The sequence below is a fragment of the Enoplosus armatus genome, chromosome 4, assembly GCF_043641665.1.
Source record: "Enoplosus armatus isolate fEnoArm2 chromosome 4, fEnoArm2.hap1, whole genome shotgun sequence".
Lineage (NCBI taxonomy): Eukaryota > Metazoa > Chordata > Actinopteri > Centrarchiformes > Enoplosidae > Enoplosus > Enoplosus armatus.
In genome coordinates this window covers 22,062,313-22,079,421 of record NC_092183.1, presented here as the reverse complement: position 1 = coordinate 22,079,421, position 17,109 = coordinate 22,062,313, and the positions used below count along the sequence as shown (strand labels likewise).

General features: G+C 43.1%; 1 protein-coding gene across 1 annotated transcript in view; it reads right to left on the bottom strand.

Annotated features, from left to right (window-relative positions):
* Positions 1–2,544: 2,544 nt before the first annotated feature.
* adgrd2 (adhesion G protein-coupled receptor D2) overlaps positions 2,545–17,109 on the bottom strand; it is a 31,941-nt gene continuing 17,376 nt past the window's right edge. Inside the window, exons 18-25 of the mRNA XM_070903875.1 lie at positions 16,923–17,038; positions 14,021–14,141; positions 9,838–9,879; positions 9,645–9,698; positions 9,281–9,428; positions 7,954–8,012; positions 7,816–7,846; positions 2,545–2,630 (exon numbers count right to left, since the gene is read on the bottom strand). Of these exons, the coding sequence (XP_070759976.1) occupies positions 2,545–2,630; positions 7,816–7,846; positions 7,954–8,012; positions 9,281–9,428; positions 9,645–9,698; positions 9,838–9,879; positions 14,021–14,141; positions 16,923–17,038 (657 nt within the window). The remainder of the gene's footprint in view (positions 2,631–7,815; positions 7,847–7,953; positions 8,013–9,280; positions 9,429–9,644; positions 9,699–9,837; positions 9,880–14,020; positions 14,142–16,922; positions 17,039–17,109) is intronic.

Below are 17,109 nucleotides of genomic sequence, written 5' to 3'. Positions count from 1 at the left end.
GGGATGCTCCACTGCCTTGTGTTGTTTCTCTAGGTGAGACTGTGTGTGTGTGTGTGTGTGTGGGAGGGGAAAGTGTGAGCGAGATGAAAAAAAAAAGAAAAAAAGATAGACAGGTTGATATTGGGTCATCTTTGGGAGGGCTTTTGTTTGAGTTAGAGAGGAGAAAATGTTCTCTAGAGTTTGGAATTATAAAGCTCCATCTGTACTCAAGGTAGTTTCAAGATTTTGAGTGATAATGTTTTCACGTCCTGCAGATCTACATTCAACTGTTTTCAAAAAAATAATCTAAAATGAGATTGGATCTGTTAAATAGGATCATCTCTGACCAAATGTCACATGATTCCAACATCACCGGCAAGATTTCCTACGTCCCACAGAGCTGCCCAGCAAACATTTAGACTCAGAGGAAGGGGCTCCGGCCTGCACCAGAGCTGAGCAGCCGTGAAACATGATGTCAAGATGGCTGCCCGCATCGCTTTGAAACATCCAAACCTAAAAATCTGTCAGATATCACAGCAAGACAGTTTTCCAGCGCCACTCTGATAGGAATGTTATTGTGAGATCTGGTGCGGGGCGGGGGGCTGATGTTGACGCGTCACATCACAGGGATGGGACTATTTGCGCTGTTCAATGCTTGCTGGGCGAGCCGACACGCACTTTCTAATGGCAGAATTTTGTAGCCTCTTTTCAGAAATCACATTTTAGTGTTTTTTCCCCGATCCAAATGTCAGATGCAACTTTATGATTCCAAGGTCACCAACACTGTTCCTAGATTATTATTGTTGTTTGTTTGTTTTTGTTTTAGATGAAGACAGACTTCAGGATAACACTACGCGCTGTGGTCTCGTCAGACTAGACTAGCACTGCTTGCATCTCTGCACTTGTTCTTTTCGCCACCAACCTTACAAAAAAAAACCTAAATATGAAAGTTTTGTTTTAGTCTATTTAGATGTTAATATATTGATATATCAAAGCCAAGACGTGCTAAGAAAAACACAAACCCTTACCAAGAAAACAGAAATTGAGGGTGGGGAGGGACACAGAGAAAGAAAGGGGGGGAGAGAGCGAAACTGTACACGGTGATGCTTTGTGAGAGAGGAGCAGAAAGACGAGCGAAAAAAGCAAACATCCATGAGCAAATGATAAGGGCGCGATGAATGACACATGCGGCATTCGTCAGAGCAAAAGGAAGCGTCTGCAAGTGTTCGTCCTTCAGTTTTAACCGAGGAGCCACACAGAGGCGCCTCGGGGAGGGGAGAGATGCCGGATTTCATTCATCTGTGGGCCAATGTCTCGAGAAAAAAAAAACAAAAAAACAATGGGCCCCTCAAAAGATGAAGGTGTCATGTTCACACTCACATTTGTGCCACTTTTCAACACACTGTGCCGCACGTGGACCAGAGATCGGCAGATCCGATACTGATACTGATGTGTTTTGCACTGAAGCTGTTTTTTTTTTTTTTTACACATAATGAAAACGATGCTAACTTTCTGTAAATAACGTTCATGCTTCGTGTTTTCTTGTTGTCAACAAATCCCACCCAAAGACCAACACCAACAATGTGTTAGTCCGTCTCTCAGTGCCTCCCCACTTCCTGTCGGTGGCACTCAGCCTCGAGCCCATTGGCTCCTCCTGACGACGCAAATCTTTAAAAACAGCTCACAAATATTTAATAGCTGGATTTTTAAAGACTCTTGTCATTTCATAAAACATCTGCTCACTGTAGTTTTTATCAAATGTCAAACAGGAGGAAATAGTGCATTTGTCAGTTGCAGATTTTTACATATTTGGTGCTCTAGTGAGAATTTATGAGGTCACCCCCCCACTATATGAAAAATGGAATTGTATTCCATTCATATAAATATTTGTAATGACCGCTCATCAAATGCCTCCTCAAGCTAAGCTGATTTCGTCTTTAACAGTTTTGCCGACAGTACGAACTTTGTAAATACGTTTATTTAAAAACGGTTTAAATAAAAAAATATGTTGACAAATAAAAAAGAAGAAGCATAATTCAGGTGGCTTTACATTTCTTTGCTATTTGCTGTTATTAGCAGTGCGTAAGCTTATTGTTTTATGGGACGAGCTCAGAGAATTTATTCGGTCCGAAATCGTCATTTTTGTTTTTTCGTCCCAACCAATCAGCGGTGAGTGACACGTCCGTCCTGCTGTCCACCGTTTTGTGGTCAACGCGGGAGCTTCCGGGGCGTTTGCTAGGAGCCGCAAAATTTACGAGATGTGTCGCGTGGCATGAATACGCATAATGATTTATTTTCTAATTTGAACAAATGAACAAGTCAGTGTATAATCCAGAAGTTTTGCTCTTGTCAGGCTGATGAGTGTGACCATCATGGGTCACTAACATTTTAAATAAAATAGATTATCAGGCGACCAGTGGACAACCCGAGAGGCCTTACAAGCCCCATACACAGGGTCAGGAACCTGAACTATGGGTCGAAAAAGCTGCACTGTGCATCTGTAGCAGTCAGTGTTTCATCCGTGGCACTCTGTGTTGAAAAGTAACACCATTGTATTTTGTCCCGCTATTGGAAGCGACCACGCCCTTTTTTTGTTTTGAAAAGCAGGTGACTCTCAGCGATGATGACAATGTAACTGATGCCAGGACCAACTGCAAAAACACAAAAGACACAGTCGAAGCAGCGTTTGTGGCATTGTGCAGCTCAGCATTCTCACTGTGGACATTTAAAAAAAAAACAAAATCATTCCTTGTTCGTCCAGTGACGTGGCAGGGTCCGCCATTTTTTTCAAGGTGTCGTAGACAATCACTCCGCCTGCCTTAACTTAATGTCTGCCTGAAAGCACACACACACACAGACACACAGACACACAGACACACACACACACACACACACACACACCTTGGTTTTTCCAGTTGAGGCAGCTGTGTGTCACCACCCTGTACAGTATATTTATGTTGTGAAGTGAATATCTACTGCAAGATGAAGACACATTTCAACCAAAAAAGTTCTCCGCTTTATGTTGAGGTCAAATCGCTACTGTTGTGGAAGTGATTCTCTTGATATAGCCTTTGTTTTTTGCTCTTAGCTCACTTTTTTTTTCTTTTGGGTTATTTTCCTGTGAGTTGACAGTCCGTCCCGTCTTAGACTGAAGTGTTTTTTTTTTTCTCCCAAAAAGAGAAAGTGACCAAAACCTTTTGTTTCCTTTAAATATATTTTATTGTAATAGCATCAAACCAATAAAATCCAGTGAAGTAAAGCTCCACTTGTGTCTCGGCTATTATTGCAACAACACTCATCCGTTGTGCACAAATGATACAGAGCTAATGTACAGATTCAATACTGCAGTCATCGTGTGGCTGGCCTTGTCTGACTTTAGAAACTTCACTCACGCCGGTAGTATTCTAAAACATTAAACACGAGTTTTAGAAACAAATCATCGCTGGAGAGTCGTCATTCAATGTCCCTAAAAATGGACATCAGTCTTCCTGTGACATTTGTAATTTTTGCCATCAAAGTGTGAAATGTTTTTATTCTCTTTTTTCATATTTTAAGATTACGTTTCATGGAGGAAGAAAAGTCTAAATGTACAATGGGACATGTTGAAGAGTACACCATGATGTCAAACAACACAACAGAGAGAGAGAGAGAGAGAGAGAGAGAGAGAGACATTTTAGACTGCAGCAGACCTTTGGAGCACAGCAGCTAACATCAAGAGTTGCAATTCTTATTTTGAAGATGCACATCAGCGACTACGACATGGCTCCTGGTCTACGAGCCCAGCGGAGCCCCGCGGAGCCCCGTGGAGCCCCGTGGAGCCCCGCAGGCATCGTGGTGGAGCAGCTTGAGCCTTTAGCTTATAAGTGCATCCTGCTGCAGGAAAGACAGGGGTTGTTAATGGCTGCTGCTTATAATAATAATAATAATAATAATAATAATAATATTACAGAACAAGGAGACATAAGACAACGGTGCAGCCAACAGTCGTTTTAGAGTAGATACTGTAGACAGATGAAGTTCTACACTGGCAGCATCACACTGCTGTTTGCTGGTGTTTCACAGCTCCATGCTTGATGTAATCGTCTATTTCGTCAAGACAACATCAAAATGTTTGCTAACTATGAGACCACAATGTGTTTGCCTTTGCCCTTTCTGGTAAGCTTAAAGCACTATTGAGTTGCAGCGCTGCTTCCTCGACACAAATTAAAGGGACGGCAAGATGTTGCTTCCTGTATTTCGTGGCAGACACAACTAGGCACCATCATGGCGGTCCAGAGGGAGAACTGTGATGAGTGGGTGTAGGCAAGCCAGTAATATTTACAGTAACAATCAGGGGAATCATATTACTTGTTTCAAGGGTTAGTTCACCCGTATCGCAAACAGCCACATTAATCTAACCATGCGGAGGCAGCAGTTTAGTTTTATTATAAGTGACCCCCCCCCCCCAGCTACAATGGAGGTGATACAACTGTTTTCATGCAAGTATCTCTACTCTATTGTACAAGCTCCGGATTTAAAACAGAACACTGTTGGAGTAACCAGGACATTGCTGCTGAAAAGACATGTTGCTGCCATTTTCCAATGCTAGGAGCACCACACACACACACACACACACACACACACACACTCACAGCATCAGCTCCATTGTCCTCAAACTGACTCTTTACACTGTCTTGAGGAGGTCAGTTCACCTGCTCACCCTACCATCAGGCAACGAGGGATGAATAGGATTTTCTTTTTTTTTAGACTAATGTTGTGTGGACATTAGTGTGGACATTAGCTCAAAGGGTGAATTCATTGCTGCACTACCCTACTATTTGTACCAAAGCTGAGGACCTCCAATATGGCTGCCAGAGAGTCACCTACATCCCCTAAACTTTGTCAATTTGCTTCACTTCTTCATCCTTCCTTCATGCTTATTTTCCTCCACACTCTGTGTAAGCGCGTGTGTGTGTGCGTCATGCGCTTCTTCTGGCTGGGATCCCGTCCTTGTGTGTGTGTGTGTGCGTCGGGGTCTCCCTCCCTTTCGGTGGGACCACATGTTTGTTGCGTAATGGCGTATCGGGATCCACTCCATTTGCGGTTCAACAACCTGCGGTGCGGGATAAAGTGAGAGGCATTAGCTTCGACTCCCGGCTCGATCTGATGCTTAATGTTTTGCAGGAGCGTGGCATGTGTTTGTGTACAAAAGGAGTGAAGCAAGAAAGGGGGGGGGGGGGGGGGTGAAAAGCAGAGTGAGAAAGAGAGAGAGAGAGAGCAGGTGTTGGAGTGGTTAATGGCTGACAGCGTGAATAGCCGGCCCTGTCCATCCCTGATTAAGGGAATGAACTTCTTCTTTGTCTCCACCGTCAACAATGAACACCCAGTAGCACTCCAACACGATCCATCAGGCGTTCTTCACAGACGGCTAAACATTTAAATGAATCTATTACAAACTTCCTTCTCCCTACTGCCAGGCAATTTAGAGCCATTTGACATTGACTTAACCCTTTGGAAACATGGGGACCATCTGTTGTGTACGCCCGCACATTCAAATCAACAAAAGACACTGGGGAAGTTTTCACACAGGCTTAATGCTGCACAGGTAAATGGAGACAATCTGGGAAAAATTAAACCCCCCTTTTTTGTGTTGCTCATTCTCCCCCCGGCCAGTTCTTTGTATCACTGTATCTCTGAGCCACGCACTCCTCACACACACAAGGGTTTCAGGAGGCTTGGATATAGACGATGCTTTCTGCATACACGCCTTTAAAATGATCTTCATGGCAGAAAACATTACAACTACTCCGTGTTTTCTCCTCTTGTATGTGTAAGTGAAAGACCATCCATTCCACGCTAAAACCCCCACACTTCTGCCAGCAATAACAACATGTATGAGTCGGAGTTCATTCAGTCAACTCAAATGAGGAATTTCAATGAGGATAAAATGCATGTATTTGCATTTATTCTCATTGAAATCCTTCACTCCTCATTTTCTTTTTGCTTTTCTTTTCTCAAGGATGCTTAAAAAAAAAAAAAAAAACTCGTTATGTACATGTATGTACATGTATGTAATTTAAAAGCAGACAAAGAGAGAGCAGGTAGAGATCACCGCATGCCCAGCATGGGAAAACCGTGAGGGGGCACAGGCCACAGGTGGATGCTGGGATTCGAAACGTGTATAGGCCAGCGGACAACACCCAGTGGTTTTCTGAGAAGTACGGGTGATGGCATTGACCGAGCTCGCTTCAGAAGCTGTGAATAAATGTAATGACAAGATTTATGCCCATGCCATCAAATAAATCTTGTCATGACAATCAGTACTTATAGTTTATTCTGTTCCCTCTAATTCTGTGTGTTTGATTATAGAAGCGAGATTTGGTTCATTTCAGGGGGAGATATTTCCTGTGTGGTGGCTACGTTTCACTTACTTTTGAATGAGGAACTGTACACAAGCATGACACACCTCTGTATACTGCCTATACAGATAGTTTGTAGGACTGCCTCCTGGATAGTTGTCACAATCTGCCCATGGATTTAACAGTTTAGCTTTTGAATTCATAATAAAATCACAAAATCCTGTGGGTGGTCTGGTTTGCTTTCTCACCAGAGTGTGCTTGGAAGCTTGTTTTGCTGGCGTTTTTTTGCCTTTTTCAGAAAGCGACGGAGGAGAGATGACAGGAAATGCTAACCCCTAAGAGTCGTTTGGAAAGACTTGGTTGGGACTCAGGTTGGGTTTCGGGGGGGTTTGGATTTGGACTGATTGGTGCTGGAGAGCCAGGTCAAGTTACCAGTACCAGGCTAAATCTGGGCCAATGCTGACACCCATGCTTGTACCAGGTCACGGGGTACTTAGGGCATGTCATTCATCATGGGTCTGGCATTGAGGCAGCTGTTTGGCAAAGACATTTCATCTTCCTGCACTCTTGAACTAATATGTCATACGTTGAAAGGGAGAGAAGGTGGACATGCAAAATATACCGAAAATGCAAATGTACATTTTTTGCCTCCGAATATCGTTTAATAAGCATTTTATAGTTTTAATGAACGTCCGGTTCTTCGGTCTAAAGTGAAGGAGGACTACTGCAGGTCTTCTGTCCCTGCTGCTGATTCAATTGTTTTATTAAGAGTTCAATAACTGTATTCTATGCTGCTAACACATCTATCTGCTTCCCCTTTCCCTAAGCCACCCAGCAGTACATACTGTGTACCGGCCCATCTCCCCTCAATCCCTGCCAGATTATTTAGTCTGCATCAGCCCAGCTTTCCAGCCTGCCAAACCCTTGCCTGGCCCTCGTGTTGATGATTCTCTGCCTAACCCTGCACTGGGTGGTGCATTAAATCAGTGATTAAAGTAGATGTAACAATGCCAAGGTACCCCATAGTGACGTCGTCCTTAATTTTATTGCATTGTTGTGCATTTTTGTCCGGTTCACTAACTGCTAGCGATTGCGATCGCACCCCCCCACACACACACACGCACACACACACACCTCCTGACACATTCAACATGTATGTTTTCCAGAGTGTTCGTCTATGCTGCGGCTGCTGATTCCTTCTGATCTCACAAAATGTATCAGCGATCAAGTACAACACTTGTGATAAAACATCCTTAAGTAAAATTATGGATTTTAAAAAAGTACACAAAAATCCGACTTTGTTAGAGTAACAAGAGTAAATGTAATTTGTTACTTCCACTGGTGGTTACTATTTATGTTACTTGTCTATACTATCTGTCTGTTCTTGTACTTCTCATGCTCTGACACTTTAGTTCCTCTGTGTTGTATCAATAACGTTCACCCTTGAATCATAATTCAAATGATTGAAAAGCAGTATCAAGTGATGCGAGAGTTGTACCTGATGGCTTGAACCCAGTCAGCTGGACCACCTGTTTGTAATTGAAAAGACATACACAACGCTCAGTCATGTTTAAACAGCATGATGACGACAACAGTGCGCTGATAATGCGTACAAGTTACTCAATCAAGTACTTACTTGATTTCCTGATGTCGGCTTTAAAGAGAAACTCACAAAGCTCTCCTTTCTGAAGCTCTCTGAAAGACCAAAAATCAAACACCTATTTGTATTTAAAGGTAGCATTTCTTTTTCAGGACCAACACATTTGCTTATTCAAGGCCAAGACATGTAAGACAAAGACACACACACGCAAGACAAAGTACAATAGAAAGAAAGCTTTATGAGATACACACAGGGAAACAAAAAATGCAAACAATATGAATGACAAAAGAACATTATGAGAATCCTCAATATGAAATCTTTTGGTTCCTTCTGTATGCAGATCTCCTTATTTGCCCTTCTATTTTCCAAACAATGAATGTCATTTAATTATAGCCTTGTCACTGCAGGACAGACTGCTGCTGTTAAACCAAGATATGACATGAAGTGAGATGGCATCATCTGCCATGTGATGTCAGTCACTGACTGAAATAAGGACATTCGCCCTCAATGCCCTATAACATGGAGGCTGGGTTCTACTGATGCTACATGACAGTTCCCCAAAAGTGAAGCCAAAACGTCTCGATCTGCCCCCTGGTGGCTGGCTGCAGTGTAGGTCATAAGCCCCGCCCCCTCCATGTTCACCTGTATGCCCCGCTGCGCAGACTCTGGCGCCAAATGACGTCACCAGAGCACGATGGCAGTGGCCGTATTTGAGATGTTCTGAACTGTCTGATTTGATGTTAAGTGTTGAGGAGTGTTGAGGAGTGTGCAGTGTCACTGGTAGGGTGAAAGCAAATGATGATGTAGGATTAACATTTGGAGAAGGCCTATAAAAACTTCATTCATGTATAAACAAAGGTTGAATTGAATTGAATTGTTGTGCATGTCTGGAAAGTGATGGAGCGCCAAAGAAAGTGTTTTCTTGCCGCTGAACCTGGACTACTAGTTGAAGAGAAAATTGGATAAAATTGGTTATTGTGCTTTTATAATAACAATGGCAGTACAACAAAACAATTCAATGCTATGTCAACGTCTAAACCTTTGCCTTTTTTTTAGTTTCTGATAATAATATTGGATTTATTGTCTTGTTGTGTTATTAATTCCTAGCGTATAATAAAAATCTTCTGTGGGGGCTGAACAGTAAGGGGACACTGTTCAAAGAAGCCTGAGTAACTGGGAACATCTTTTGTGCATCTTAACAGGAACACCTTAAAATACACATTAGCCTTACAAAATATCTCCCCGAGCCTCATAAGTAATACTTGAGTCAGGACCATGTCACACATACACACACACACACACACACACACACACACACACACACACACACACACACACATCAGCCCCAGGTTATGCAGCCTACCGTTCTTAATGACTAATGACGTGGAGGTGGAGCTGGGAGGTCCAGAGGTCTCACTGGTCTCAGGGCTGGAGGGGGTCGGAGGACTGCGCCCCCAGGAGGTAATCGGGGCCCTCTGAGAAGGTAGGAAGCTGGTTGGCTGGGAACAGTTCTGAAAAATACATCCCAGCCCAATCAGATGTGCGGCAAAGTGCTGCATTTTATCATAAAGTATAATATGTGTACTATTACACTAGTACTATACCAAAAAAAATGCCCACACAAAAGCAAAGTCAGAGTTCAGGTGAAATAAACATTTGTAAAGAGGGAATTTTTCCGTCCTGGACTGATGGACCCGATCACTGCAGTGTGCTTTTTACTCACTCACCGTGAAAGATAAGGCCTTCCTCTTTTCTTTGATCCTCTTTATGGCATTCCTCACCTAAATGAGAAGCAGCGTTTACACCCACTGATTTGTCCAAAAGGCCGGCAGCCTCACATACCGCACAAAGATACATTCTGATATTCTGCCTCTGTGGCGTCAGACAACAGCGCTGACAATGGGCCGAATGCCTCCTTACCTCACTGTTGTAAACAGCATACACTAAGAAGATGTACAGGCCCTGTGGAGAGGAGAGAGACGCATTACCGAGCACATTCAAGTCAAGTCAGTCAAGTCCATTTAGTACTCCACTCCGTCATCTCTGTCAAACTCAAGCTTTTCTCTTTGTCAACAAATAGAGAACCGTGTATTGCCAAATACCTCTCGATATGTGTGGTTTTCTATTTGCTTTTGGCGCAAGCTTCAGTTGGACTCAGCAGGGTGGGGCACTCCACTCTCCGCTGAACTGAGTCCAAACTCGATCTCTCTTGTTTTGCTATTACAGGGAAAATCTGTACCAGAAATGTCATTTTGAAAAAAGGGTTGCAGCCTGCTGACCTCCCATATGTGCTGTGACACTATAAAAAATGTGATCCCTTCGCCCAACCATAAATGCTCCACTGTGGGAGTAATAGCAAAAACACCTCTTAAGGCAGAGTTATGCTTGAAAGTAGCTAGTTTGTACCATAGACTGTGTATGAAGATGGACGACACGACAGCTCCCTGCAAATGAAGCCAAAACGTCTCGATCGCCCCCCTGGTTGCTGGCCGCATATATAAGTCATAAACCCCACCCCCCTCTATGTTAGCGGATAGGACATGGGTCAAACTAAAAAATCAAAGTACACGTAAAAAACAATTCATTTTAGGTAGCTCTCATCACGCTGATGTTTGTTCAAGTGTTCATTTTTCTGCTAAGTTTGGTGTTAACTAGTTATTTGCTATAAAATGCTATAAAAAAACGGGGTGAAACGTCATGATTGACAGCTGTGACTGACTGTGGTGTGCTCGCTATTGGGTCGGGCGGGTGTGTGGGCGGGACCTCAATACCGTGGCCCCACCGTCGCGCACCGCCCCCCCAGACTCTAGCTCCAAATGACGTCACCACCTTGCAAATCAGAATCTCTGTTCCTAAAAGGAACACTAAAAGTCAGTTTGACTTTGTGGTATCAAACTCAACGAGTCTTCCAAACTAAATTTTATTATCTGACACCCCTATCTTTGGGATTACCTCGTTTGTCTGGTAGGACACAGGAGGCAAACTGCAGTCTCCTGCGTCACAGCCAGACACTCCCTTACGCCAAAACCATCCACCCCCACCTCCCTCCCTGAGAGGTTTTGCGGTGCATCACCCTAATTCCACCTTTGCCTCTGAGGGAGTCAGTCTTTGCTTACATGACCACAACAGGTCTCTTGTCAATTCAATTGTTTGACCATCAAACTGATCTAACAATTCACACACGGAATGTAGCAGCACCATAGATTACAATGTACACAACGGGGGCATGAAAAAGAGGGGAATTACTGATTGGGTAGAACAGGAGATAAGCCGATTGGTTCTTGCTGCTGTTGTCAAGAGCCCTCCATTTTTTCACTTCACAAGACAGAGACCACATGAATTCAGGGCCTACAGAGCCTGCTATTACCATCCAAACAGAATTACTAATGAAACGGTCCTACTATGGGCAATTATCATTATAATCATTATAAAACAGTCAGTAGTAGCCATACTGTAGTGTGTATACTTGTGTTTAACGTGCACCACACCATTATCAACAGCCTGTCGAATCATTTAAAATCTGGAAAACATAAAATTCATGGTGTGGTGAATGGAAACCTCTGCTGGATGTTATTACTCCGCCGTGCTTTGCCCAAACAGCTCTCACTCTCTGCTTTCTCGGCCCTCAGACATTACAGACATACTTATAGACTGTTGAAGTAGCCCAGAAAAAAAGAATAAGAAAATGGGCATAGGCTCAGCATCATCCTCCTACCTACGCGAGGAAGAACTCCTACTGTAGCGTTATCTGCCCTCGGCGGGACACTGGCAGTAAATCTAAATTAACTAGCAGCTCTCCGGGGGTCACCCAGGGGCTGGCTCATTTTGATTAATTAAAGGAAGAGCACAGAGGGGTGGGCGAGGTAAGGAAAGGCGAGGAGAGATCGGAGAAAAAGAAACACAGTGTATGAAAAAGGGGGGCGGAGTGAGGGAAGAGTGTCTGAGAGAGGAAGTAACCGCTGTGTTATCGGGGGAGAGAGAGCTGGAGGTAGATGCGGTATGACCTATCATTCAAAGGCCCGACTGCCTTCTCCCACACACACACACACACACACACACACACACACACAAGGTGCAATACACAGTCAGAGAGCAGATAAAGACATTACATGTGTGCAATGAGAACGCATTTTGAAGCTGGAGCGAAAGATGAACTGTTTATCGTTGCTTTTTAGAAATGTGATGTTGTATTTCCTGCCTCTTTTGTTGCAGTCAGATGTTTTACCCACAACATGCACGATAAACTGTGTGGTTTATGAGTTAGTTCAGTCTGTTTGGATCTGATATCATTATTTGAGTTTCCACTGACACAGCGCTGACTTAATGACATTTGTACTGCACTTGGAGGCGACCTGCTTCGTCTTAAAATACGACCAGCCCCTTGAAGGAATGCAACAAGTTTTTGCCCAGCGGCTCCACGTAGCCAACTGGTGATGTGCATCCAGTCCATTGTTTCCTGTAGTAATCTATGCTAGCGCTAAAATAAAACTATGCTGAGTGATGAGGTGACTAGCATCATCATCTATCCTCTGACTAATGATGAATACATCAATGGGTTTTATTCCACTGACGTTAATGGAAAACCGAGCGTCATGCCATTCAATACCAGGTACAAAAGTCCATTTTTATTAAAACCATATACTAAGTCCTGATTTCATCAGTTGAGAAGCATCTCTAAAATCAAAACATTTCTGCCTGCTGTTGACCTGGAGAAAGTGATTCATGTCTTTATTTCGTCCCGTCTGGACCATTGACCGTATATAAAGATGGAGGACGTGGCAGATCCCTGAAAGTGAAGTCAAAACCCTGGTGGCTGGCTGCAGTATAGGTCATAAACCCCGGCCCCTCCATGTTAACGGATGGGACATGGGCCAAACTAAAAAACAAGCAAACTGGGCAGACTCTGGCACCAAATGACGTCACCAGTGCAAGATGGCAGTGGTGTTTGGCTACATTTTTGTCCAGAGGGAGGAAGCGGAGACGCGTCGGCCATCTTTATATACAGTCTGTGGTCTGGACTCATCCCGACTGTGACTCTGTATATTCTGCACTCAGTTAAAAAGCTCTAAATAATCTGAAATTGGTCCAAAATTCAGCTGCTCAGCTTGGAAATGGAACCGCCAGCAGAGAACACATTAGCCCAGTTTTAACATCCCTTCGCTGGCTTCCCATTGCTTCTTACTGTTATACAAATACAGTTCAAAGTTCTATTAATCACTTAAATAGCGATAAAAGGATTAGCTCCAAGCTATATCGCTGACCTGCTAAGCTCATATGTACAAGAGCACACACAGAAAACGCTGTCACAAGTCCTATTACATTGTTTTTTTTTTTAATTTTCAATGGTGTGGTTTTGTCTCTCATGTTCTTTGTTAAAGCACTGAGTAACTATATTATACAAATAAGGTTATTATTATTATGTGATTAAATTAGTCCTTCCATCCATCCAGCACTTAAAAATAAGATTTGGTTTTGATGTTCATGGTCACCGGAGGATGATTCTGATTTTGTCTCCTCACCTTTTCGTCTGGCACATCATGAGGTGTAAACTTTCCCTTGTCCAAGACTTTTACTAATACTGAGACCTACTGTCTTTTCCCCCTAAAATTTGCTGCGATGTGTCAACAGAAGATGATTGGTGACCTTGACATTTCCTCTAGCGCCACAATTTCCACCTGCATTTAATAATAAATCAAATGTAAGTGTGAACACTCACGCTCCCCAGAAGATGAAACTATTGATACTGAAATGGTAACCAAAACAGTAAAGTTGTGGGGCAGTTAAACAACGGGCTGAAACTCACTGTAAAGCTCTGTCACATTGTCAGCGCATTGTCATGTGATACATTGTTATAGTAAAATTACTTTGCCATTACTCGTGAACTTTAAGGTTCAAAACAGGATTTTAAACAAGTCATGTTGACAACTTGATATTGTGTGATGGTATTAATTTGAGCTGTTGCTTGGATTTTTTTTTTTATGTACACCTGTTTGAGCAGTTTTAAGTAACCCCTTATATTACACCATCATCCAGATTGTGAAAAGCATGAGATCTGGATATGAACACTGGATAGAGTGTACAGATATCATGTGTCATTGTTTACCTGGAAGGCATTGAGAGTGATGAAGACATAGGCCACCACTACAGACAGATGGACCAGCACTCCACACAGCCAGGTCAGACCCAGCACTGGCAGCAGGATGAGAACCGGACGGGTCACCGCCCTGCAAACAAGCACAGAGCACACACACATGAACCATAAATGCACATATGCATGTGCATGAACTGCGCACACAGATGCATGCGAATGAGGTCTAACAGGCCGTTAAAAAACAAATTTCCCACTGTGTTGTGGTGCCATTTGATTCCTCAGTGCTCTGTATACCTTCTCTTTGTCAACCATTTCAGAAAGAGAGTATAGACCGACAGACCGAGCCAGCAGAGTGGAGTTTTCAAGGTATTTCGATGACATTTTCTTCTCAAATATTTTCTCCTTGAATCCTCATCAAACATCTCTGCACAGCTATAGATTTTAACGCCTACCACAGTCATACTCCTGTTCCTTTGCAATCATCTTTTCAATGATCCTGGTGCTTATACGGCCAATAACCATTTCATGGGGCAAGGCGGAAACGGTTGCCTTTGTTCAAACCGCCATTGTTGTCACACTGCTGCACCTGGGTAGAGAGATTGAGTTTTCAGACTGCACTGTGTCTGCAAGGACAAAGCCAGCACCCACTTCCCTCTCTTCCCTTTTATTTTTGAAAGTCGCTTTTTCCCTCTAATCTCCTGAATTCATGCAACACTCTAGAGCTGGCACAGACATCTACTTTCAGTGTGTTTGTGAGGGAATGAAGAGACGAAGCGAGAGAGAGAGTGGGGGGGAATGGCGCTGTGGCATTTCCATCAGGCTATGACAAATGTGCGAAAAAGAAAATCTGGATGGAAGAGAGCCGCTGCATGTTGTATTGAAGGACTTTTTACCTGAATATGAAAAGAGACCCAAGTCTCTCCTCAGCTGTAAGACATATTAGTGATAGCTTCTAATTCTAGTGTGTTAACCTCTGAAAAAGCACATTCAGGACTCAAAATACGGAAGGAAAAATGTTTTAGAATCAACATATGTATAATCCTCACATTCTATTCTAAGCACAATATGAGGAAGATTTAGAAGGTGTGATACTGCACTGTGTGTTGTCAAGGTGAATCGGCGAATCACGGCCGTGTTCACCTGAATTGCCAAAAAAACCCCCATAATTTCTCACTTAAACCTAGTTGTATAGAGCCACACATAGTCTTTGGTTTTATTTGTCCAGAATTTGAGATATCTGTCTCTGAGATTTCTGCCTCCACCCAAGTACAATGGAGGTGAATGGAGTTTTATTTGTGCTGCTCACAGAAATGAATTGTTCCCATTACCCTGGATGCTTGACGGACCTCACTGTCAACAGCTTTCATTTGGACTAGCCTGTGGATTGTCATGGGTAAAATGTTTAATAACCCTTTAATTATATGTTTTGCCATATAATACGTGTATCTTGTTTATCAGAAATCCTTCAGCAGCAGCGTAGTTGTCACCTATAGTTATGCTGCTGGAAATGTTGCTTGCATACATAACTACACTGTAGCAGAATTACTAGAAATGTTTGTACTATCATCCCAGTAACCATAGCAACATAAACAGACCTGACACAATGAAAAGGGAAATTATGTTTGCTGCTCAGCCTCTGACTGGCAGCCACGCAGTATGTATGCAAAGCTGAAGCAGAGTGGTCGCAACAGGAAATAGGAATTTTTGTAAATAACAAAGCACAGATGTCTCTTCACTACGCCGTCTCTACTAAGTCGGCTCGATTTAAAGAATAAATACATTTTCCTTATTGTCCACAAAGAATAAATATATTTTCCTCTGGGTCAACAAATCCCATGAAAAGACCCAAACCAACAATGAATGTACTAGCAAATGTTGTACCGCTGCAACATAGAGCTCCATTGTTGGCCAAAAACTACTAAAATCACAACGAGCCACACTGTTGCACTGGGTGACATGTTCCTCCATCACCATGAACACACACACTGTAGTTTATTTTGACTCAATCCCACATACACTAAATGTGGATTAATCCACCACTGAAAATGGTCTCCCACAAATGCACTACATATGTATATATATATATATATATATATATATATTACTTTTGTAAAGATGAGACAAATGTAGTATTTAAGCAGGAATTAATGGGTTTGCGGCTGAATGAGACAGAAAACACATTGTACAGTATACATACAAAGTCAGACTAAAGCATTGTTGGTCTGAGTCTTTTGTTGACAATGAGGGAAAAAGTGACCAGAATCGTGTGGATCATAAAAGTGGCAGTATTTCAGCAAGATGTGGCGAAATAACAGAACCAAGAATGGATTCCTTGGACAGTCAGAATTGTGTTTTCAAGGCCCCTTAACAAATATGTACATGTGTTACAAAAAGACCTTCAAAGTCCTCAGTAATTAGGCTTGTTCAGTGAACGGCAGAAACTTAGTTACCCCTCTGCCTTGACAAGGAGCATGTGGTAAAGTAAACACTTCTAGATGGAAGCTATAACATGAAAACACTTGCAAAATAGCAGAAGTTATTTAACAGAATGTAGTTTTAAGTAAGGGCAGCTCTCGAGATGTAGCACACACACACACACACACACAGGCAAACATGTGCACACACATACAGTTGTCCTGGGACCAGGTGTTTAGCTGATAAGCCCTTACAACTCCCACAGCAGACTCCCGAGCCTAAACTCCCAATCTCTCACACTGCCTCGATTGACTGTGGCTGAAAACGAAAGTGTGTGTGTGAAAGAGAGGGGGAGAGAGAGTGTGTGAGAGAGCGTGGGCGTACGAGAAAAAGACTGGTGAAAGAGGGCGCACAAAAAGCAGGAGGAGAGAGAGAGAGAGAGAGAGAGAGAGAGAGAGAGAGAGTGGCAGAGGGAGGTAGAGAAGCCGTTGTATCTCACCAGGTGAGGTCAAAGGTCTGCATCTTTGATGCTGAGCTTGGACTGAGCATCTTAGCACGACGGCGAGCACTGGAAACGGTCACCATGACAACCCGACACAGCACAACTGCGTTGACCTGCAGGCAGAGGACAACAGCATGAACACGGCCTCTAGCGAGCATGAGACGTGCTGCTGTGGATCCACTTG